The sequence below is a fragment of the Salminus brasiliensis genome, chromosome 13 (assembly GCF_030463535.1).
Source record: "Salminus brasiliensis chromosome 13, fSalBra1.hap2, whole genome shotgun sequence".
NCBI lineage: Eukaryota > Metazoa > Chordata > Actinopteri > Characiformes > Bryconidae > Salminus > Salminus brasiliensis.
In genome coordinates, this window is record NC_132890.1 from 3,113,869 (window position 1) to 3,130,687 (window position 16,819).

The following is a 16,819-nucleotide window of genomic DNA, read 5'->3' on the forward strand; positions in this document are numbered from 1 at the left end:
GCATACTCACCCAGAGCAGGAATCGAACCCCAGTCTCCCACATGGTGTGGTAGTTTATCTTAGTTTTAACTCACACACACATCCTATGTTTCACCAAAACTACATATGAACCACTGAGGAGGAGTAATTTTAAGACTACTGGCACCCCAGGAACAGCACAGGCAGCTTTCCCACCAGCTGTAAAATCTTTAATCAGTCTTATTGACATTACTGTTTGTTGGAGAAACTAGGCCAGGACAGGCCTGGAACTGGGGTTTCCATCAGATTTCTTGTGGTGCAGCCCACATGCTCCTTGCGCATCCACACGTTTATAACGCAGCTCCAAACAACAGCATTCAGGCCTTCACTAAATAGCGCCACTCTTCATGATGGGTCCTGTTTTAGGCCGGGGGTTCTCTCTGGGTTTCTTCCTCCTGCCATTTCAGGGAGTTTTCCTCACTGCTGTCTCCAGCTTACTCATCAGGGATCTGGCCCTGGATCTCGTCTGAAAAACAATCATGTATTACACATTACATGTCTCCATACAGGAGCAGTGTAGACCCCTGTGGTTTTGATCATTTCAACATAATAACATACACTATGTGGACAAAAGTATTGGGACACCTGTTCCTTCATCGTTTCTTCTGAAATTAAGGGTATTAAAAAGAGTTGATCCGGCGTAGTTGGAGTAACTGTAACTGCCGTCCAGGGAAGAATGCTTTCTACTAGAAACTGGAGGAGCTTTGCTGTGAGGATTTGATTGCATTCAGCAACAGGAGCTTTAGTTAGGTCAGGATGTTGGAGGAGCACCACACCAGCTCATCCCAAACGTGTTGAATGGTGCACTTTAATTCCAGAGGAGGAATGTTCACAAACTTTTGGACATATAGTGTAAGTGTAGTAAATTACGCATTATGTATATATATATATATATATATATATGAATAATCATGTCCTAAATCCATAGATTCCTGCATAGGTTACACTCTTGCGTACAGATGGACATGCACATTTAAGCCTGCCTCGCCGACGTCTCGTCTTGGATGGCGGCTCACCATCTCAAACTCAACCCCTACAAGACGGAGCTGCTGTACATCCCGGGAACTGCTGGACCAAGAAACGATCTTGCCATCACCTTTGAGAACTCACTGGTCACTCCTTCTACTGAAGCCCGAAGCCTTGGTGTAGTGATGGATGATCAGTTATCGTTCTCAAGTCATGTTGCAAACGTAACTCGGTCCTGCAGATTCCTCCTGTACAACATCCGGAGAATTCGACCCTTCATCTCTAGAGAGGCCACCCAGGTCCTTGTTCAGTCTCTCGTCACTTCCAGACTTGACTACTGCAACTCTCTTCTGGCTGGTCTCCCTCTGCGCACCATCAGGCCCCTGCAACTCATCCAGAATGCAGCGGCACGGGTCGTCTTCAATGTCCCAAAATTTAGCCATGTCACTCCACTGCTGCGTTCTCTCCACTGGCTTCCTGTAGCTGCTGCCCGCATCAGATTTAAAACACTGACGCTGGCCTACAAAGCCAAGAACGGACCAGCCCCTCCGTATCTGATGGCAATGGTCAAAAGCCGATCCGCACCAAGAGCCCTTCGAGCTTCAAGTACGGCTCGGCTTGACCCGCCATCCCTCAAAATCCGCGGAAGACAAGCGTCCAGGCTTTTTTCTGTCCTGGCACCAAAGTGGTGGAACGAGCTTCCCCTGGGTGTCCGAACGGCCGAGTCACTCGCTGTCTTCAAACGCAGACTGAAGACCCACCTCTTCAGAGAGTACTTGGACGAATAGTTCTATGGTCGCCTTATTGTATTGTGTTTAGCAATGTCTAAGCTTGGAGGTATCTTTTGAATTATTAGCCTATTCTAACTAGCTGAGGTTTTCTTGGGTAAATAGCAAAGCACTTTGTAAGTTGCTCTGGATAAGAGCGTCTGCTAAATGCCGTAAATGTAATGTAAATGTAAGGTAAGGTAGGCTGATCGGCGTTCACGCTACAAGGTCATAGCGTGGTCATAACATGGTTTGAGTGATGGGGTTACAGTGCATCGTCTAGACGCATTGTGTTGTACTTCCTGGGTGTGTTTACACTTTTTAGGTGTTGGGTTTGGGCTTATCCAGATATAATCCTGATAGATAATCCTCAAGACAGATGAAGTAGTAGTCTTCTGCGCTACTAATACACAAGAGTAGACAAGAAACACCCGGGACAGATGATGAGTGGGCAGGGCTACAGATGACACACAAGGCGGGACTAGGGCGGAGACATGAAAGGTGGCAAGGGACCAAAACATAAGCACATGAAACTACGACACGAGGGGGGCTATGAACAAAGGACCAGAGACAAAGACGGGGCAAGGCTGTTAAAAATAAAATAAACATAATTACAGTCATTTGATTTATGATATTACTGTTATATATGTATTATAATTACATTTTTATATCATATAACAACTTTTTGCTATTAATCAACACATTCCCAGTCTGACATGTCCATAATATTAATATGTAACACCGATCCCATGACGAGGTGGGTAGCATAAGTCATGTGTGTGTGTGTGTGTGTGTTCTCCCGAAGCACAAAGGAAACCTACGACTCTGCATTATCCAACAATTTCAGTGCAGTTCAGTTCAGTAAGTTCAGTGGGGATCTGGAGCTGGGAGGACCTTCAAAAGTCAAAGCACTGCACATTCTTGTCTCTCGTGCCACCTTCTTAGTTTTGTTCAGAGTATTCTCTCTTAAAAAATTCCCTTGTTTTTAAAAAACGATACCACCCAGCCTGTCCCTCTGTGGTCAGAATAACAACCACTTTTCAATGCAGCCCTTTAAACACTGTTGTGCAAAACCTTGGATTTCTCCTTGTTTGTCATTTATCATGAATAGACCATAAATACACACACAAGCTTCCTTTACACGGAGAAACCTGTGCTGAAAAAAATTACCCTTGCTGCCTTTAGTTTTGTAAAAAAGTACCCTGACTGTCTACCGTTCTGCTTAGAATGTCTAATATAGTAGAGAACAAGGGTTCTTTGTCACATAACAATAAGGGATCCATTTGTGGTGCTATATAAAACCATATTTTTCAAAAGATCATGTATGCATTCAGATATATACTCTCAAAGAACTCAAAGAAGTTTTAAGGGTGTACTGTAGCCACTTACTTAAGGATTAGTGCAGAGTTCCACACATTAATACAGATCTCAGGACACGGACCAAAGAACTGGTGGCAGTCTGTGTCTCTGGGCCAGTGCTGTAGCTCTAGTTAAGAACAACAATGGAGCTCACCCTTTTGACGGTCATCAGCTGCACCGTATGGGAGGGTAGGTTGATTTAGAGGACCCTAAAAACATACATTTGCAGAACTGTTCGAGCTGCAGGGCCCAGTGTAATATCTTTACACGAGGCCCGAGAATTTCCTGACCTCCCAGAATACTGGGGGTCCAAAGATGTAATTATGGGGTCTAGTAGACATTATAATACACTATAGAAATGGCGCTCAACTGGAGAGTGAACCTGCAGGTTTATGGCTGATTGGCCACAACATTAAAACCAGCGTCTGAAGGTCAAGTTACTAAAGACTAAAGATTTTCTGGTTCTAATGGCAGCAAGTGAACAGTCATTTTAAGTGATGTCAAAAAATGGGCTGATATAAGAATATTATTAAGACAAGAACCAAGCTGTGATGTTCTAGATAGACGACTGGGTCAGAACTACAACATCTCCTAAACATCAGACAGGGTGTTGCTGGTATGCAGTGGTCGGTACCTACCAAAAGTGCTCCAAAGAAGGGCAACCGGGCACCCATGGCTCAATGATGGTGTTGGTGGTCCCAACTCACAACCTACAGAGACTTATCGAAGGACCTGCTGCTAAGGTTACTGCAGGACACCTTCATGCTTTGACGGGTCAGAGCTGTTTAGGTGATACGAGGAAGACCTGCACAATTTTAGCCAGGTGGCTGATCTGAGTTCACTACCAGGCTGTACTTCTCAGCTCGGCTTGTGAGTTGAGAGAGTTGTGCACATGCTTTAAAATAGTGCTCCACTGCAGCCACCAAGAGAGTGATGAAAATAGACCAAGTGTGAATTCTGACGCTCACACACAGCTCTCATTCTCACGATGAAAAAATCACTCTTGTGGTGTAGGAAATCATTCAGCTTGGTGACTCTGGAGAGTTGGTCTGGTTGCTGCGAGGCGTTTTACATGAACACTATGTGGACAAAAGTATTGGGACACCTGGTCATTTAAGTCAAAGCTGTTGAAAAGTAACCATGTCTACTATCCAGGGAAGAAGGCTTTCTAGTAGATTTTGGAGCAGCGCTGCGAGCTCCATGCGACTCCATCCTACCCCAAGAGCATAACGTGAAGCTGAAGCAGAGGGTGATGATTAAGACAGCCCACAACAATAAGAGGAATAGAGAACAGGTCTACTCAAACCACAGAACAAAAGCCCAAGAAATGTGCTTTCTCGTTAAAACCAATAGTGAAAGAAATAAAGCCTAGAGGACGGTGCTAATCTGCATGCAGCGTTGTTCGTGGTCAGCTCAGGTTTAGGCCGCAGAGAGCCTCCTTCGCTGGTTAACATGTTATTGTTCCAGGCTGATGGAAGATCCCTTTACCTCAGTGCTAATGATTTTTACTCTTCTAATGACGAGCGAATGTGTGTTCACAGCCATGGCCGGGGATCTGCCACTATGATGTCAGTGACTTTCAACAAAAAAGGGTCCACTGTATTCAGTACTACTCATACATGCTTGGTCTCACATCTAGCAGTTACACACATCTAGCTGTTGGTTGTCACAGACAATGGGGCCATTTACAGCCCTTTCTATCCAATGGTACAACTGGAAAGTCCATCAGGGCAGGACTGGGTCCCCCCCCACCTTTATGCTGAAATTAGGGCCCTGGCTCATTTGCAAAAGAAATTCAGTGAGGCGGAAATACATGAACTGTATCAACCACAGATAGTTTATCACTCTGCTTATCAGCGCTCACCATCTTGTGTCTGAATTCTTTCAGACATGTATTTAAAGAACTCAGAGGGGAAAAAAAAGAGCAGATGAGGTAAATGAACAGAGGAACGGTTCCCCCACACGCCAGTGCTGCTCACTTAAATGGAATTCCTCTTCAGCAGGGGGAAAACGAGCATTCTGGTTAACTGTTTTTAGAGAGAAATAGAGAGCAATACGGAGAGAGGGAGTGGAAAGGAAGGGAAGTCAATGGTTTCAATGGTTGAAATTGAGTTGTTTCAAAAGTGACCAAATGAACGCTTTGTGTCAAGCGTGCAAATTATTAATCATATACAATAAAATAGGATCAGTGTCAGTGAACCCTTGGCACGTCACTTCCTTCTCTCTACACACTGTTTAACAGCCTTTCTTTTTTTCTCCTTTGCTCTCACTTCTTCATTTTGTGGATTAATGGGCTTATTTGAGCGAATGCATGGGTTCATATTTAGTATTAGGATGCTCTTCAGGTTTCACAGTACTCGGAGGGAAGCTGGGCGATACTCAGAAACGGCTTGAAAGGTGCCATTCAGAACGGCAGAAAAAAGCACAAAAGACGCAAAAGAGAAACTCAGAAAAAACAAGGCCTACTGGAAGTGTAAAAGCTTTAATACTGATGATAAAAGTAGCTTTATAAAACTGATGATTGATTAGTTAATGATTGATTAATTAGACTTTTACTAAGTTACATGTACTGATTGAGGTACTTTTAGCACAATGCAATGGTTAGATATTGGTGTTGTCACTCACTCATATATATACTTATATATACTTATATTATATAAATGTTTTTTTTTAATGTTTATCTTAACCATTTTAGCACTAAAGAGGGTTCCACTAATTACTATTCCACTATGTCAAAGAACCCCATGATATTTTAACACATCATATATAAATGTACAATATTATATAGTTATATATATATATAAAGAGAGACATTATACATCATGGAGTTATCCGTTATATTATTTTAAATGTAAGATATTATAATGTAAATATATTGACTTCCATATATGTATAACTATATGTATATTACTATGCAACTATGTGTTATAACTATATATATGTGTATATGTGTATGTATATATAGAGAGAGAGTTGTATATATATACATATATAACTTTCTTTATATTATATAACTTAAATAAGTTTTTTTCTCCATAAAACAAACTTTTCTGTAACCATTTGTTACATTAAAGATGGTTCCACTAGTGTGAAAGAATCAAAGAGTCAAAGAATCCTCTTTTCTGTATAATATATAATAATATATAAATAATATATAAGCATATAATAAATAAATATATCATAACATATAAACATATCATATATAAATGTACAATATCATACATATATAGCAAGAGAGAGAGGTATACATTAGAAATTATATATATAATTATACATATCATTAGAAATTAGACATATATATACACTTGGAAATATACATAATATATGGAAATATACTGATTTCCATATATGTATAACTTTATTTATATTATATAACTATGTGTTTTTTTTTCTTCATAAAGAAAAAGCTCTTGTTTATCTGTAACCAAAAAGTCCAAGAACCCTCTTCTCAGAACCTTTATTGCTTAAGTGTCTCCTACATGCTGCGACCAGGGCACTTGAACGGTGGGGGCACTGAGGGCACTTCACTGTAACTCCCAGCAGCCTCCCTCTGCTGAAAGGTCAGCTCGCGCAGTTTCTGAGTTTCTGTGCTTTTTTGGGTTTTTAGAGAAAACTGGTTATTAGTAAGGGCGATTGGAGATGGGCGCAATGCTGCGTATTAGCACTTATGTCATGACGAGGGGAAATCAGCACACGTGAGAGCTGGAGGAGGGAGGTGTAGGAGTGTAATGGTTTGGGGTATAAAAAGCTCCGCTCGACTCGCCGGACAACAGACCAGCACACACACTCACACATACACACACACATACTCGCAGACACACAGGTAACCACGCGCAACGATGAGCAAGGTAAGTGTGCCATACTTTACGCATTACTTTACGCTTTACGCACGGTGTGTGTTCAGAGCTCTGTAAGCTGGTGTTTGCTGATGTTTATAAAGCGTGTGTAAAACGCTGGTAGGAACTGATAGGAAAAGACACTGTCGTAGAAAAGGGTTCTGCTGCAGGGGTTCTTAAATGGGGCAGTGGTTCTGCATAGAACGGTGGCAAAGTGATTGAAAGCCTCAGCTGTTCTTTAAAGGAACCAAAAAAGGGGTTCCACAGCCAAAGAACCCTTTCAATATACAATATAGAACTCTTTTTGCCTGCCAAATTAAGTGTATATATATATATATATATATATATATATATATATATATATATAGATATATATATTAAAAACACTGTTTCCAAACTTCTGAACATTAGCATAGATCGTCAACCTGCCTAGTACTGTGTAGATTCTCCATATGCCAACAAAACGGGCATGGACCCCACAAGACCTCTGAAGGTGTCCTGTGGTATCTGGCACCAGGACTAAGATTAGCAGCAGATCCTTGCAGGTCCTTTAAGTCCTGTAAATTGTGAGGTGGGGTCTCCATGAGCATCACTGAGCTTTTGGGTGCCCATCACCCTGTTGCTGGTTCACTGCCTATCCTTCCTTGGAGCACTTTTGGTAGGTACTGACCACTGCATACCGGGAACACCCTGCCTGCTGGTGTTCTGACCCATTACAGTTTGGTTCTTGTCAAAGTGTCTCAGATTCTTACGTTCAGCTTCCAACACATCACCTTCAACACCCTGCTTAATATGTAGATCCCACCCCTTTACAGGTGCCACTCGACCCAGATAATCAATGGTATCCATGTCGCTTGGATACCACCTGCCAGTGGTTTTAATGTTCTGGCTGTGATTGAACTCATTACTCTCTCTCTCTCTCTCTCTCTCTCTCTTTCTCTCTCTCTCTTTCTCTCTCTCTCTCGCTCTCTCCACACCTGATGGTGATCTTTACTCTGTAGATGATCTCAGCATTGAGCATGATCTTCTCTCTGGTCCTCTTGGGCATCACTGAAGTGTCAGCTGTGGACACGTTCCCTGAAAACTGTAAGAATATGTACAACACACACACACACACACACACACACACACACACACCGCACACATTCCCACACACTCGATTCACGCTCTTTGTGTCTGTGTTTGTGTGTAGTCGTGGCGGTGGAGAAGCACAGTAATGTTACCCTGCTCTGCCGCACTGCTGAACTGGACGTGACGTGGCAGCAGGACTCTGAAGAAGTGCTGCCGTCAGAATATTCGGTGCTCAAAGGCAACCAGCTGATTCTCCGAGACTTTCTGGTCGACCAGATAGGAAACTACACCTGCTGGAGGAACAATAAGATAATAGACTACACCTACGTCCTGTCTGACATATCTTCCCAAGTTACTGGTGAGGAACAGTGGCTTGTCACCCTTAAGCAGCCCACATTGTGCATCATGAGGTCCATGATGACACCACTACGTGAGATATTAATAATAACCACCACAGCAGTTTGTGGCGTCACATCTGCTCATAAAAGACTTCTGAGAAACAGTATGAGTGTTCTGCAGTAGAGTGTTCTAGACTGGAGCTGGACGCATTTTTAGACTCTAGACCCTTTAGACCCTAACCCTCATTCTGGGGATAATCATTAATAATATAGCAATAGAATAATATAATATAGAGACTGTGATGGCACTTATAAATGAGCATGCACTCTTAAAAGGAGGGATCTGTAGAGAGTTATATTCTCTTAAAGGCATATGAAGGGGTTCTCGCTTCATGTGCCTTGGAGGAAGCACCTGCTAGCTGTCATACTCCCAGGGCTGGTGGCATCATGTGATAGGGGGAGCCCTAGGTAGCGCTGGGAATTAGAAATGATAGAAATTGGGGTGGGTTACAATGCAAAAAAAAGTGTGAGGGTTCCTAAAGGGTTCTCTAGTGAGAGTAATGGTCCAATATAGAACCATAACAAGTCAAAAAGAACAATCCAAATGCTTTGCTTGGCAGTCTCAGTAGATGTGTTCTTTATAGAACCCTGTTCTCACCAAAGCTAAAGAACCCAATAGTAGTACTAAAAGAATGTTGAAATTGGATTTTCAAAGTTCTCCAAACTGTCCGTGGCTCCTCCCCTGTTTACTGTTTGTTCAAATCTGCAAGCTAGAACTTCTCCCATCACATGCACACGACATCAGCAGGCTTCTGACAATAGGGTGCTGAGTCCTTGCTGGGATTTGAACTTATGACCTCCTCACGAGCAGTTAGCTCTAGAGCTGTACGATTACACAGTCCCATCTCTCTCAGACACAGAAATGTACACGGCTTCACAGCTCTGGAGTGGAGCGACTGTCTAACTGGTTGCTTGGTAAGAGACTGGAGGTCATAAGTTTAGTAAATTCTGTCAACGAAACAGCCCTCCATGGTCAGGAGTACCGGAATAGGAAGTTTTCCCTTAGTCAAGTGATGGGGAGAGCGCTAACTTACAGATGGGGGTAAACAGTAAACAGATTGAAGGGCGGAGCCAAGGACTAACATGTTAACCAGTATTCAATCAGTTTCAGCTACAGCTCCTTTACTAATGGTTTTGAGGATTAACCCAGTATGGATTGTTGATCAAACTGAAATACAAAGTAAAAAATGTGAGTTAGGACAATTTAGACTGAACTAAGTTGAGTTAACTCAAAAACTGCTCTGGAATCAGTTACTACAGAGGTTCTATCAGAGGGTGGCCTGACTTTGCATTTTTTTACAGTGTTAAGGCCTATAGAACTGTTTTGCTTGGGGCTGCCCCCCCCCCCCCCCCAAAGTCTTTTAATGCTGAGTATTAGCCAATACTGATCTAATCTGATAAATAAACTGATAAATAATCCAGCCCCACAGTTTAGATCAGACGAGATGCTGATTAATGGCTTCAGTAAAATCTCTTTATTTTCAGCATCGGTTTCTATAATCAGACATTCTGCACTCACTCATTTAGACTTTTCTTAAAATGATGTTTTATAGTGTTTAATATCTTATAATCCAGTCTGACCAATCAGCTCCTTTACAACACTGCAGTCTAATCACTTCCTGTGTGTATATCTGGACTGATATATGTGGTTGTGAATGTGATGCTGTGATTGGGGTTTTAATAGCGTATGTGTGTGTGTGTTAGCATTAGCATTAGCCTCCACTTGGTTCTGAATGGGTTCTTCAGTGTTGGATTATAAACAGAGAAAGGCGAGTGAGCGGTTCTGCGGTTCTCCCGCTGGTAAAACGGTCAGAGCGTTTCAGTGAGAGTTTTATAAAGGGTCAGATATTATGGTCTGTTTTCAGGTTCCACTGTAAAATAGCTCCACACTGCAGAACTGCTGCAGCAGTTTTGAGAACTTGATTGGAGCATTTAATAAAGTAATAGTGAATAATGAAACACTGAATCCAATCATTCATGAATGTAATACTGAGGTTCTCTCTTTGTAGATTCACCTATAAGCTGCACAGCTGAAACCTTCAACTGCACCTACAGCATCTCCTGCAGAATGAACCACTCTGCGTTTATTGATTTCAGACTTCGCAATGAACGGTACACACACCTCTCTCTCTCTGTTGCTCTTACACTTTCTCCATCACTCGATTGCAAATTCTCAGGTCCTTTCTTTAGGTAGGTAACATAACCGAGCTTCTACACCCCATGTTCTCACAGGGATAGCAACAGCTGGGTGCAGCGTTCTGAAAGTGGCATGTTTTACCTCACCCACTCCACCAACCCGTACGCAGAGGAGTCCGATCGGCTGGTGGTCATAGGAGAGGCCGTGTCGTCTTCAGACCTCTACTTTAAATTCAGCCATAGCTTCTACCTCCGAGACATCAGTAAGTGTGTGAGGGTGTGTGTGAAGGGATGAGCATGTTCTGTGAGAAAAGTATTCGGACACCTGCTCACTCATTGTTTCTTCCGAAACCAAAATTATTAAAAATTAGTTAGAGCAGCTCTCTCCACTGTCCAGGTTAGATTTTTGAATGAGAATTGCTGTGAGGATTTGATTGCACACCTCATCATCCCCAACTCCGCAACTCCAAATCCCAAAAGTATTAGATGGAGCTCCATCATCATTATTCCAGAGAACACAGCTCTTCTTCCACTGCTTCACAGCTCAATGCTGGGGGGCTTTATACCCCACGCCTGGCATTAGACAGCATGGAGCCAATAGGTTCATGATGTTTATCTGCTCCAGAGAGTCCTAATCTATTGGCAGTACTTCTTTCTCTGCAGGGACTAGACAAGCTGTGTGTGTGTGTGTGTGTGCACATCTGTGTGTGAAAATGGGTGCAGCCGAAAGTAGCTGAATGTTTTCATTAGAATGGGTGTCCACAAATATTTGGACATATAGTGTACCGCCTGGCTGTGTTTGGGTAAATCTGACCGCTGTGTGTTCCTTTCTTTGTAGTAAAGCCTGCCTGTCCTGAAGTCAACGTGAAAAACAGCAAGGTGGATTTACAGCCCCCACTCACATGGGCCCAGCCGAGCAGTTACTACCCTCTCGACCATGAAATTCAGTGCAAGAAGCAAGATGATGGAACGGTAATGTTGAAGTCACACACACACACACACACACACACACACACACACACACACACACATAGTATATATCTAGTACTGTGCAGTACTTTTAATCACCTAATCCCCCAGTTAAACTCCCGTCTCTCAGCAGCAGTAAGAGGGTTTTACTGTAGAAGCTCCAGATCTCATCAGAACAGATAAAGCAGCTGAACATGAATCCAGTAAAAAGGAGAAACAAGAGCTTCTCATTCTGAAGAAAGAAAGTAGTGAGATCTTGTCGGTGAGCTAGTCTGAAGAACAGAGCTCGGTTCCTCCAGGGTTCTCCTGGACGCCCCCCAGTCCAGCCAGCACAGCGTGGAGGATGTGTTCAACTCCATCAGCAGCAGCAGCAGCTCACCTGATTTACCATCATTAAGCCCTGATTTACCAATGTATGGAATTTTTTTAGGCGTATAAATATGCTATATATATTATTTTATTTTATTTAATATTATATTCATATATTTTTAGTCTTAACACGTTATTACATTTGGAACCGTATGGGGAACAGGAACAGACAGATGGTGGGTTTGTAACCCTGAAACAATGGGATCTATCAACTTCACAACAGCCTCACCACAGGGGGCATAGAAACCAGTGTGATCATCAAAGACAATTGAAAGCCAGTCAATGTGTGAATGTCATGTAGGACACGTTCAACACGTATTGGTGGAGTATAAAAATGTAACAATGACTCCATACGAGAAGGTTTTTGTGAAGCGCAGTTCTGAAGCCTTCCGCCGGCGTTACTTCACTGCAGGATTCACGTGGGTTTTTCTACGTTCTTACATTCTTCTGCCTGATTGAGTTGATTCTTTAAGAGCGGAGAAGCAAATCTGACTACCGCACCATCATTTACCACCAGGTGTTGATCTGAGGAGAACTCTCAATAATACTAGACTCCATGAGGAGAACTTTGGAGATGTTCTAATGATGATCACAGTGATGGAGAACACAGTGATGGAGTAATATTATTAGTGTTTATTCTAATATTAGTGTTATTAGAATAATAACTAAGTTTTACACTTACTGTACTGTAATTGTACTGTAACATTAGGCCCAATTTCATCTGGGGGTCGCCAGTGAGGGCACAGCCACTGGCTCTCTCTGGGTGGGTATGACGGCCCTCCCTCTTCCCCATCACTTAGCATGGGCAGTGCTAGTCAGTGCAGCTGGATATTAGCTGATGTAACAGAATTGGGAGTTAGTGTTCTTCATGTGCCTTAGAGGAAGCCTTCACCCCCTGACTGCTGGCAGCATTGTGTGATGGAGGAAAAAAAAAGGTTCTAGCCACTGGAATCTGAAAATATAATAATAATAATAATAATAATATAATTTGGCCACAATAAATTTCACCACCTCCAAAACAAATAAGGTAAAAGCTTGGTGTATTGTTTTACTGCCTATTTCTGTGCACACATGTCTTGCTGTTACATGGAAAATAATAGATTTATGAGTTATGATGCATCAAACAGTCAAAAATGTAAACAAAACTGATCACGTTTTACAACTTGAATCTTACAGGTGATGCCTTGTACGCTGGACCAGAACGACAAGGTCCCGAGGGGCACCATTGAGCTGAGGGTTCGCTGTAGAGACGCACTGCTTCTCTCTCAGTGGAGTGACTGGACCCCATGGCAAAATGTATCTCACTAAAATCCGAACCTACACCTGCACCCTGTCACATTCAACACACCTCTCTCTCTCTCTCTCTCTCTCTCTCTCTCTCTCTCTGAAATCTGATATATGACAACATATTCAAAAGTATAATATTAAATATTTGGAATCTCCTTATATTGAAATATATAGAACGTATAGGCCAACATATTTGAAATTGGCCATTTCAGCATATATTATTGTACATATACAAACATATATGTTTAACAAAACATAATTAATAATTAGATGATTTTATAATTGTCACTATCAAAAATCTCCTCATATCTCCAAAAACAGCAGATTTAAACACCTTCGTAACTTTCAGTGGAAGGCAGTAGAAATGTAAAAAGTCATTTCTATTGGTCCATTCATCATGAAATTTTGAAACAATACTATAATTTACTATAATTGATATTTACTTACATGATAACTATAATAACATATATGCATTACCTACACATCAAAACCATGTATGTACAGTATATGATGCATATGTGTACAGTATATGATGCTTGCATATATGTATATGATATATCTGTACATATGTTCTTTTTGAGATATGAGAATTAAATGCACATTAATTATTTATGACATTTGTGCATTTATGGCCACATATCAGATTTCCATATGGGTTGCTCTCAACCGAGCTCCTCTGTCCTGTCTCTCTGACTCCTTCCTCTCACACAGAAACACACCAGCAGGTTTTACTGCTCTGTCCGGAACATCTGCCTGTCTATTCCACGTTCCCTCTGTGACAGTATGTGACTGTATGTGACTGTATGTGTTTGTATGTGTTTGTATGTGACTGTGTGTGTTTGTATGTAAGTGTGCAACAGCACAGATATTTATGTTCACCCTTTTGTCCAATTAAAAAGCCCCTCTTCTTCCGTTCACACCCTGTCTCTTTTTATTCCTGTGGATGTGAGAGCATGAACGCTCTGCATTTCTGTGATCCTCATTTCTGCCTTTTCTCATCAAGTGTTTATTCAAGTAGATTAACACTGACTGTCGCTCTTCTGCTAAAACCTTGTACCTTGTACCTTGTGATTTTCCCTTTTTGATATAACGTGAATCTGGCAGTGATTCTCATTGTGTCAAGATGTCATGATGGATCGACCAATCGAAATGCTAGGAATATTATATAAATGTATTACATTAAATGTTTAGAAGTTTTTTTTTTCCCTTTTCCTGTATATATGAATATATATATATATATATATATATATATATATATATATATATATATATATATATTTTTTTGTATATATATTATTATATAGATTTATATTTTAATATATATATATATAATATTCCTAGCATTTCGATTGGTCCATTTATCATGACATCTTGACACAATGAGAATCACTGCCAGATTCACATTATAATAATAATAATAATAATAATAATAATAATATATATATATATATATATATATATATATATATATATATATATATATATATATATATATTATGTTATATGTTACATTAAGTGTTTAGAAGGTTTTTTCCTTTTCCTGTAAAATCGCCCTTTTGGAGATACAAGTTTTTTGTCCAACCGCATTTTTTTTTGTCCAATCAACAATATACACTATAAATGAATTTGAACTTTATAAATGAACTTTTATGGCACAACATTTACATTTAATCATAATCCAATAGTCTTATCTCTCAGAGTTACGGTTGACGACCATGGGTTTATCTGTTACTCATCTGCAGTTGATTTAACTGAGCTTAGTAAAAGCCATTACTGATTAACAACAGTAAACCTCAGGATAACATCTTCCGTATCCTCGTCAGAACAAGGCGTCAGGGTAAAGAGAGTTGTGTGGGTGTCGACGGACAGAAATGCACATGACGTCTCTTTTCATCCTTAGGTGCGTAACAGAAGAAAAAACAGCAAAAGGAAAAAGAACAAGAAGAAAAGTGTCTGATGCTGCAAGAGCGAGAAAAAGGCTACAGCAGTGATCTGTGGTTGGGAGCAGGCTGTACTGTTACTGTTCATATTTTACTGAGTGGCACAACACCTTCCTTTTAACTGAACCTGTGGACCAGGGCTTCTCCTGTGCTACTTGTGGAGAGCCGGTGTCCAGTCCTCCCTGCTCAAACACACCTCATTCAACTCATTTGTTAATAGCCGGGTTTAGTTGGAGTGTTTGAGCAGGGAAAACTCCAAACTGTGCTACTGTGCTGGACACTGGCCCTCCATGACCAGCATGGACCTTCTACATTCTATGATCTTCATTTCTATGTTTTATTATAAAGTGTGTTTTAGAAAATGTGTAGGAGTACCATAAATATACACTCCCAAGCACTTTATTAAGAACACTGTATATACTGAATAGGGCCACCCATTGCTCCCACAACAGCCTCCGTTCCTAGGTCTGTGTTCCGGTCCATGTTGACATGATTGCTCACGTTTTCAGAAGAACCTTCATGCTGCGAATTTCCTGTTCTATCACAACTCAAACCAGTTCTACTGGATTCAGATCTGATTACTGGGAAGTTCACTGAACTGAAGAACACCGATCTCATTGTAATGTCCATTAAAATCAGTATGATACAAATTTGGCTGCGTGGCATGCTGCATCGGCATGCTGCTAGAAGTAGCTGTTAGAAGATCTGTAAATTGTGGCCATGATGGTCAGCAACAATACTCCAATAGTCTGTAGGCACCAAATTCTGAACCAGTTATCTGTGAGTATCAGTAGCACCAGGCTACATTTCTCCAGTCTTCAACTGTCCAGTGTTGGTGAGCCTGTGCTGAAGCACTGCAGCCTCAGCTTTCTGTTCTTGGCTGAAAGAAGTGGAACCATTGCTGTTGTAGCTCATCCTCCACAAAGCTGGAGGTGCTGATGCTCATTCTGAGATGCTTTTCTGCTCTCCACAATTGTACAGAGTGGTTATCTAAGCTACTGTAGCCTTTCTGTCAGCTCCAACCAGCCTGAGCAGGCCTTCTCTTCCACCGATCCCAGGAGATCAGCAGTTCAAGCCCTGCTAAGAATCACTGACATCACATTTGTTCCTCATTCTGATGGTTGACGAGAACATGTATCTGCATGACGTTTATGCATTGCACTGCTGCCACATGATTAACTAATTAGGGAATTGCATGAATTAAAAGGAGTACAAGGTGTTCCTAATAAACTGCTTGATGAGTGTACACTACAGAGAGGATTGATCTACTTAAAGGACCGTTCTACAGACCCTACTTTAACTGGGCCTCCTATGAGCCAGCTGTGCTTTACAGTCAGTCTTTTTAAGTGAAATCAGTCACTGTTAAATCTCATTGACTCATTTTGTGTACTGACCCATACCGATCAGCAGGGGAGCTATTAGCAAGCGCTCCTTGAGACCAATATATCCTGTTACTCAGGCATGTCCAGAGGCATGTCCATTTTATGGCTCTCAAGGGTGGTCTTTTGGACCAGAAGCGAGGCACAAATGTGGCCAATTTTAGACTTGCGGCCTTAAAGCCTTTTTAGAATGGGGGTGATGCCCTATATATTTTTATAAGATTACTGTAATCAGATGATTAACCGTGTTTACACAGCTTATGGAGGATGACAAATAAAGGAGAAATTATTGACAAATATTTATTCATGTCTTTAAAAGCTGAA

The 16,819-nt window shown here is 41.3% G+C and overlaps 1 protein-coding gene across 1 annotated transcript; it reads left to right on the forward strand.

Annotated features, from left to right (window-relative positions):
- The first annotated feature begins 6,889 nt into the window (after positions 1 to 6,889).
- il12b2 (interleukin 12B 2) lies at positions 6,890 to 16,781 on the forward strand. Its single transcript, XM_072695012.1, has 8 exons — positions 6,890 to 6,958; positions 7,948 to 8,032; positions 8,139 to 8,375; positions 10,425 to 10,527; positions 10,648 to 10,814; positions 11,390 to 11,523; positions 13,066 to 13,185; positions 15,077 to 16,781. Exons 1-8 carry the CDS (start codon positions 6,950 to 6,952, stop codon positions 15,131 to 15,133), a joined length of 912 nt encoding a protein of 303 aa, XP_072551113.1. The 5' UTR covers positions 6,890 to 6,949; the 3' UTR covers positions 15,134 to 16,781.
- The last annotated feature ends 38 nt before the right edge of the window (positions 16,782 to 16,819 follow it).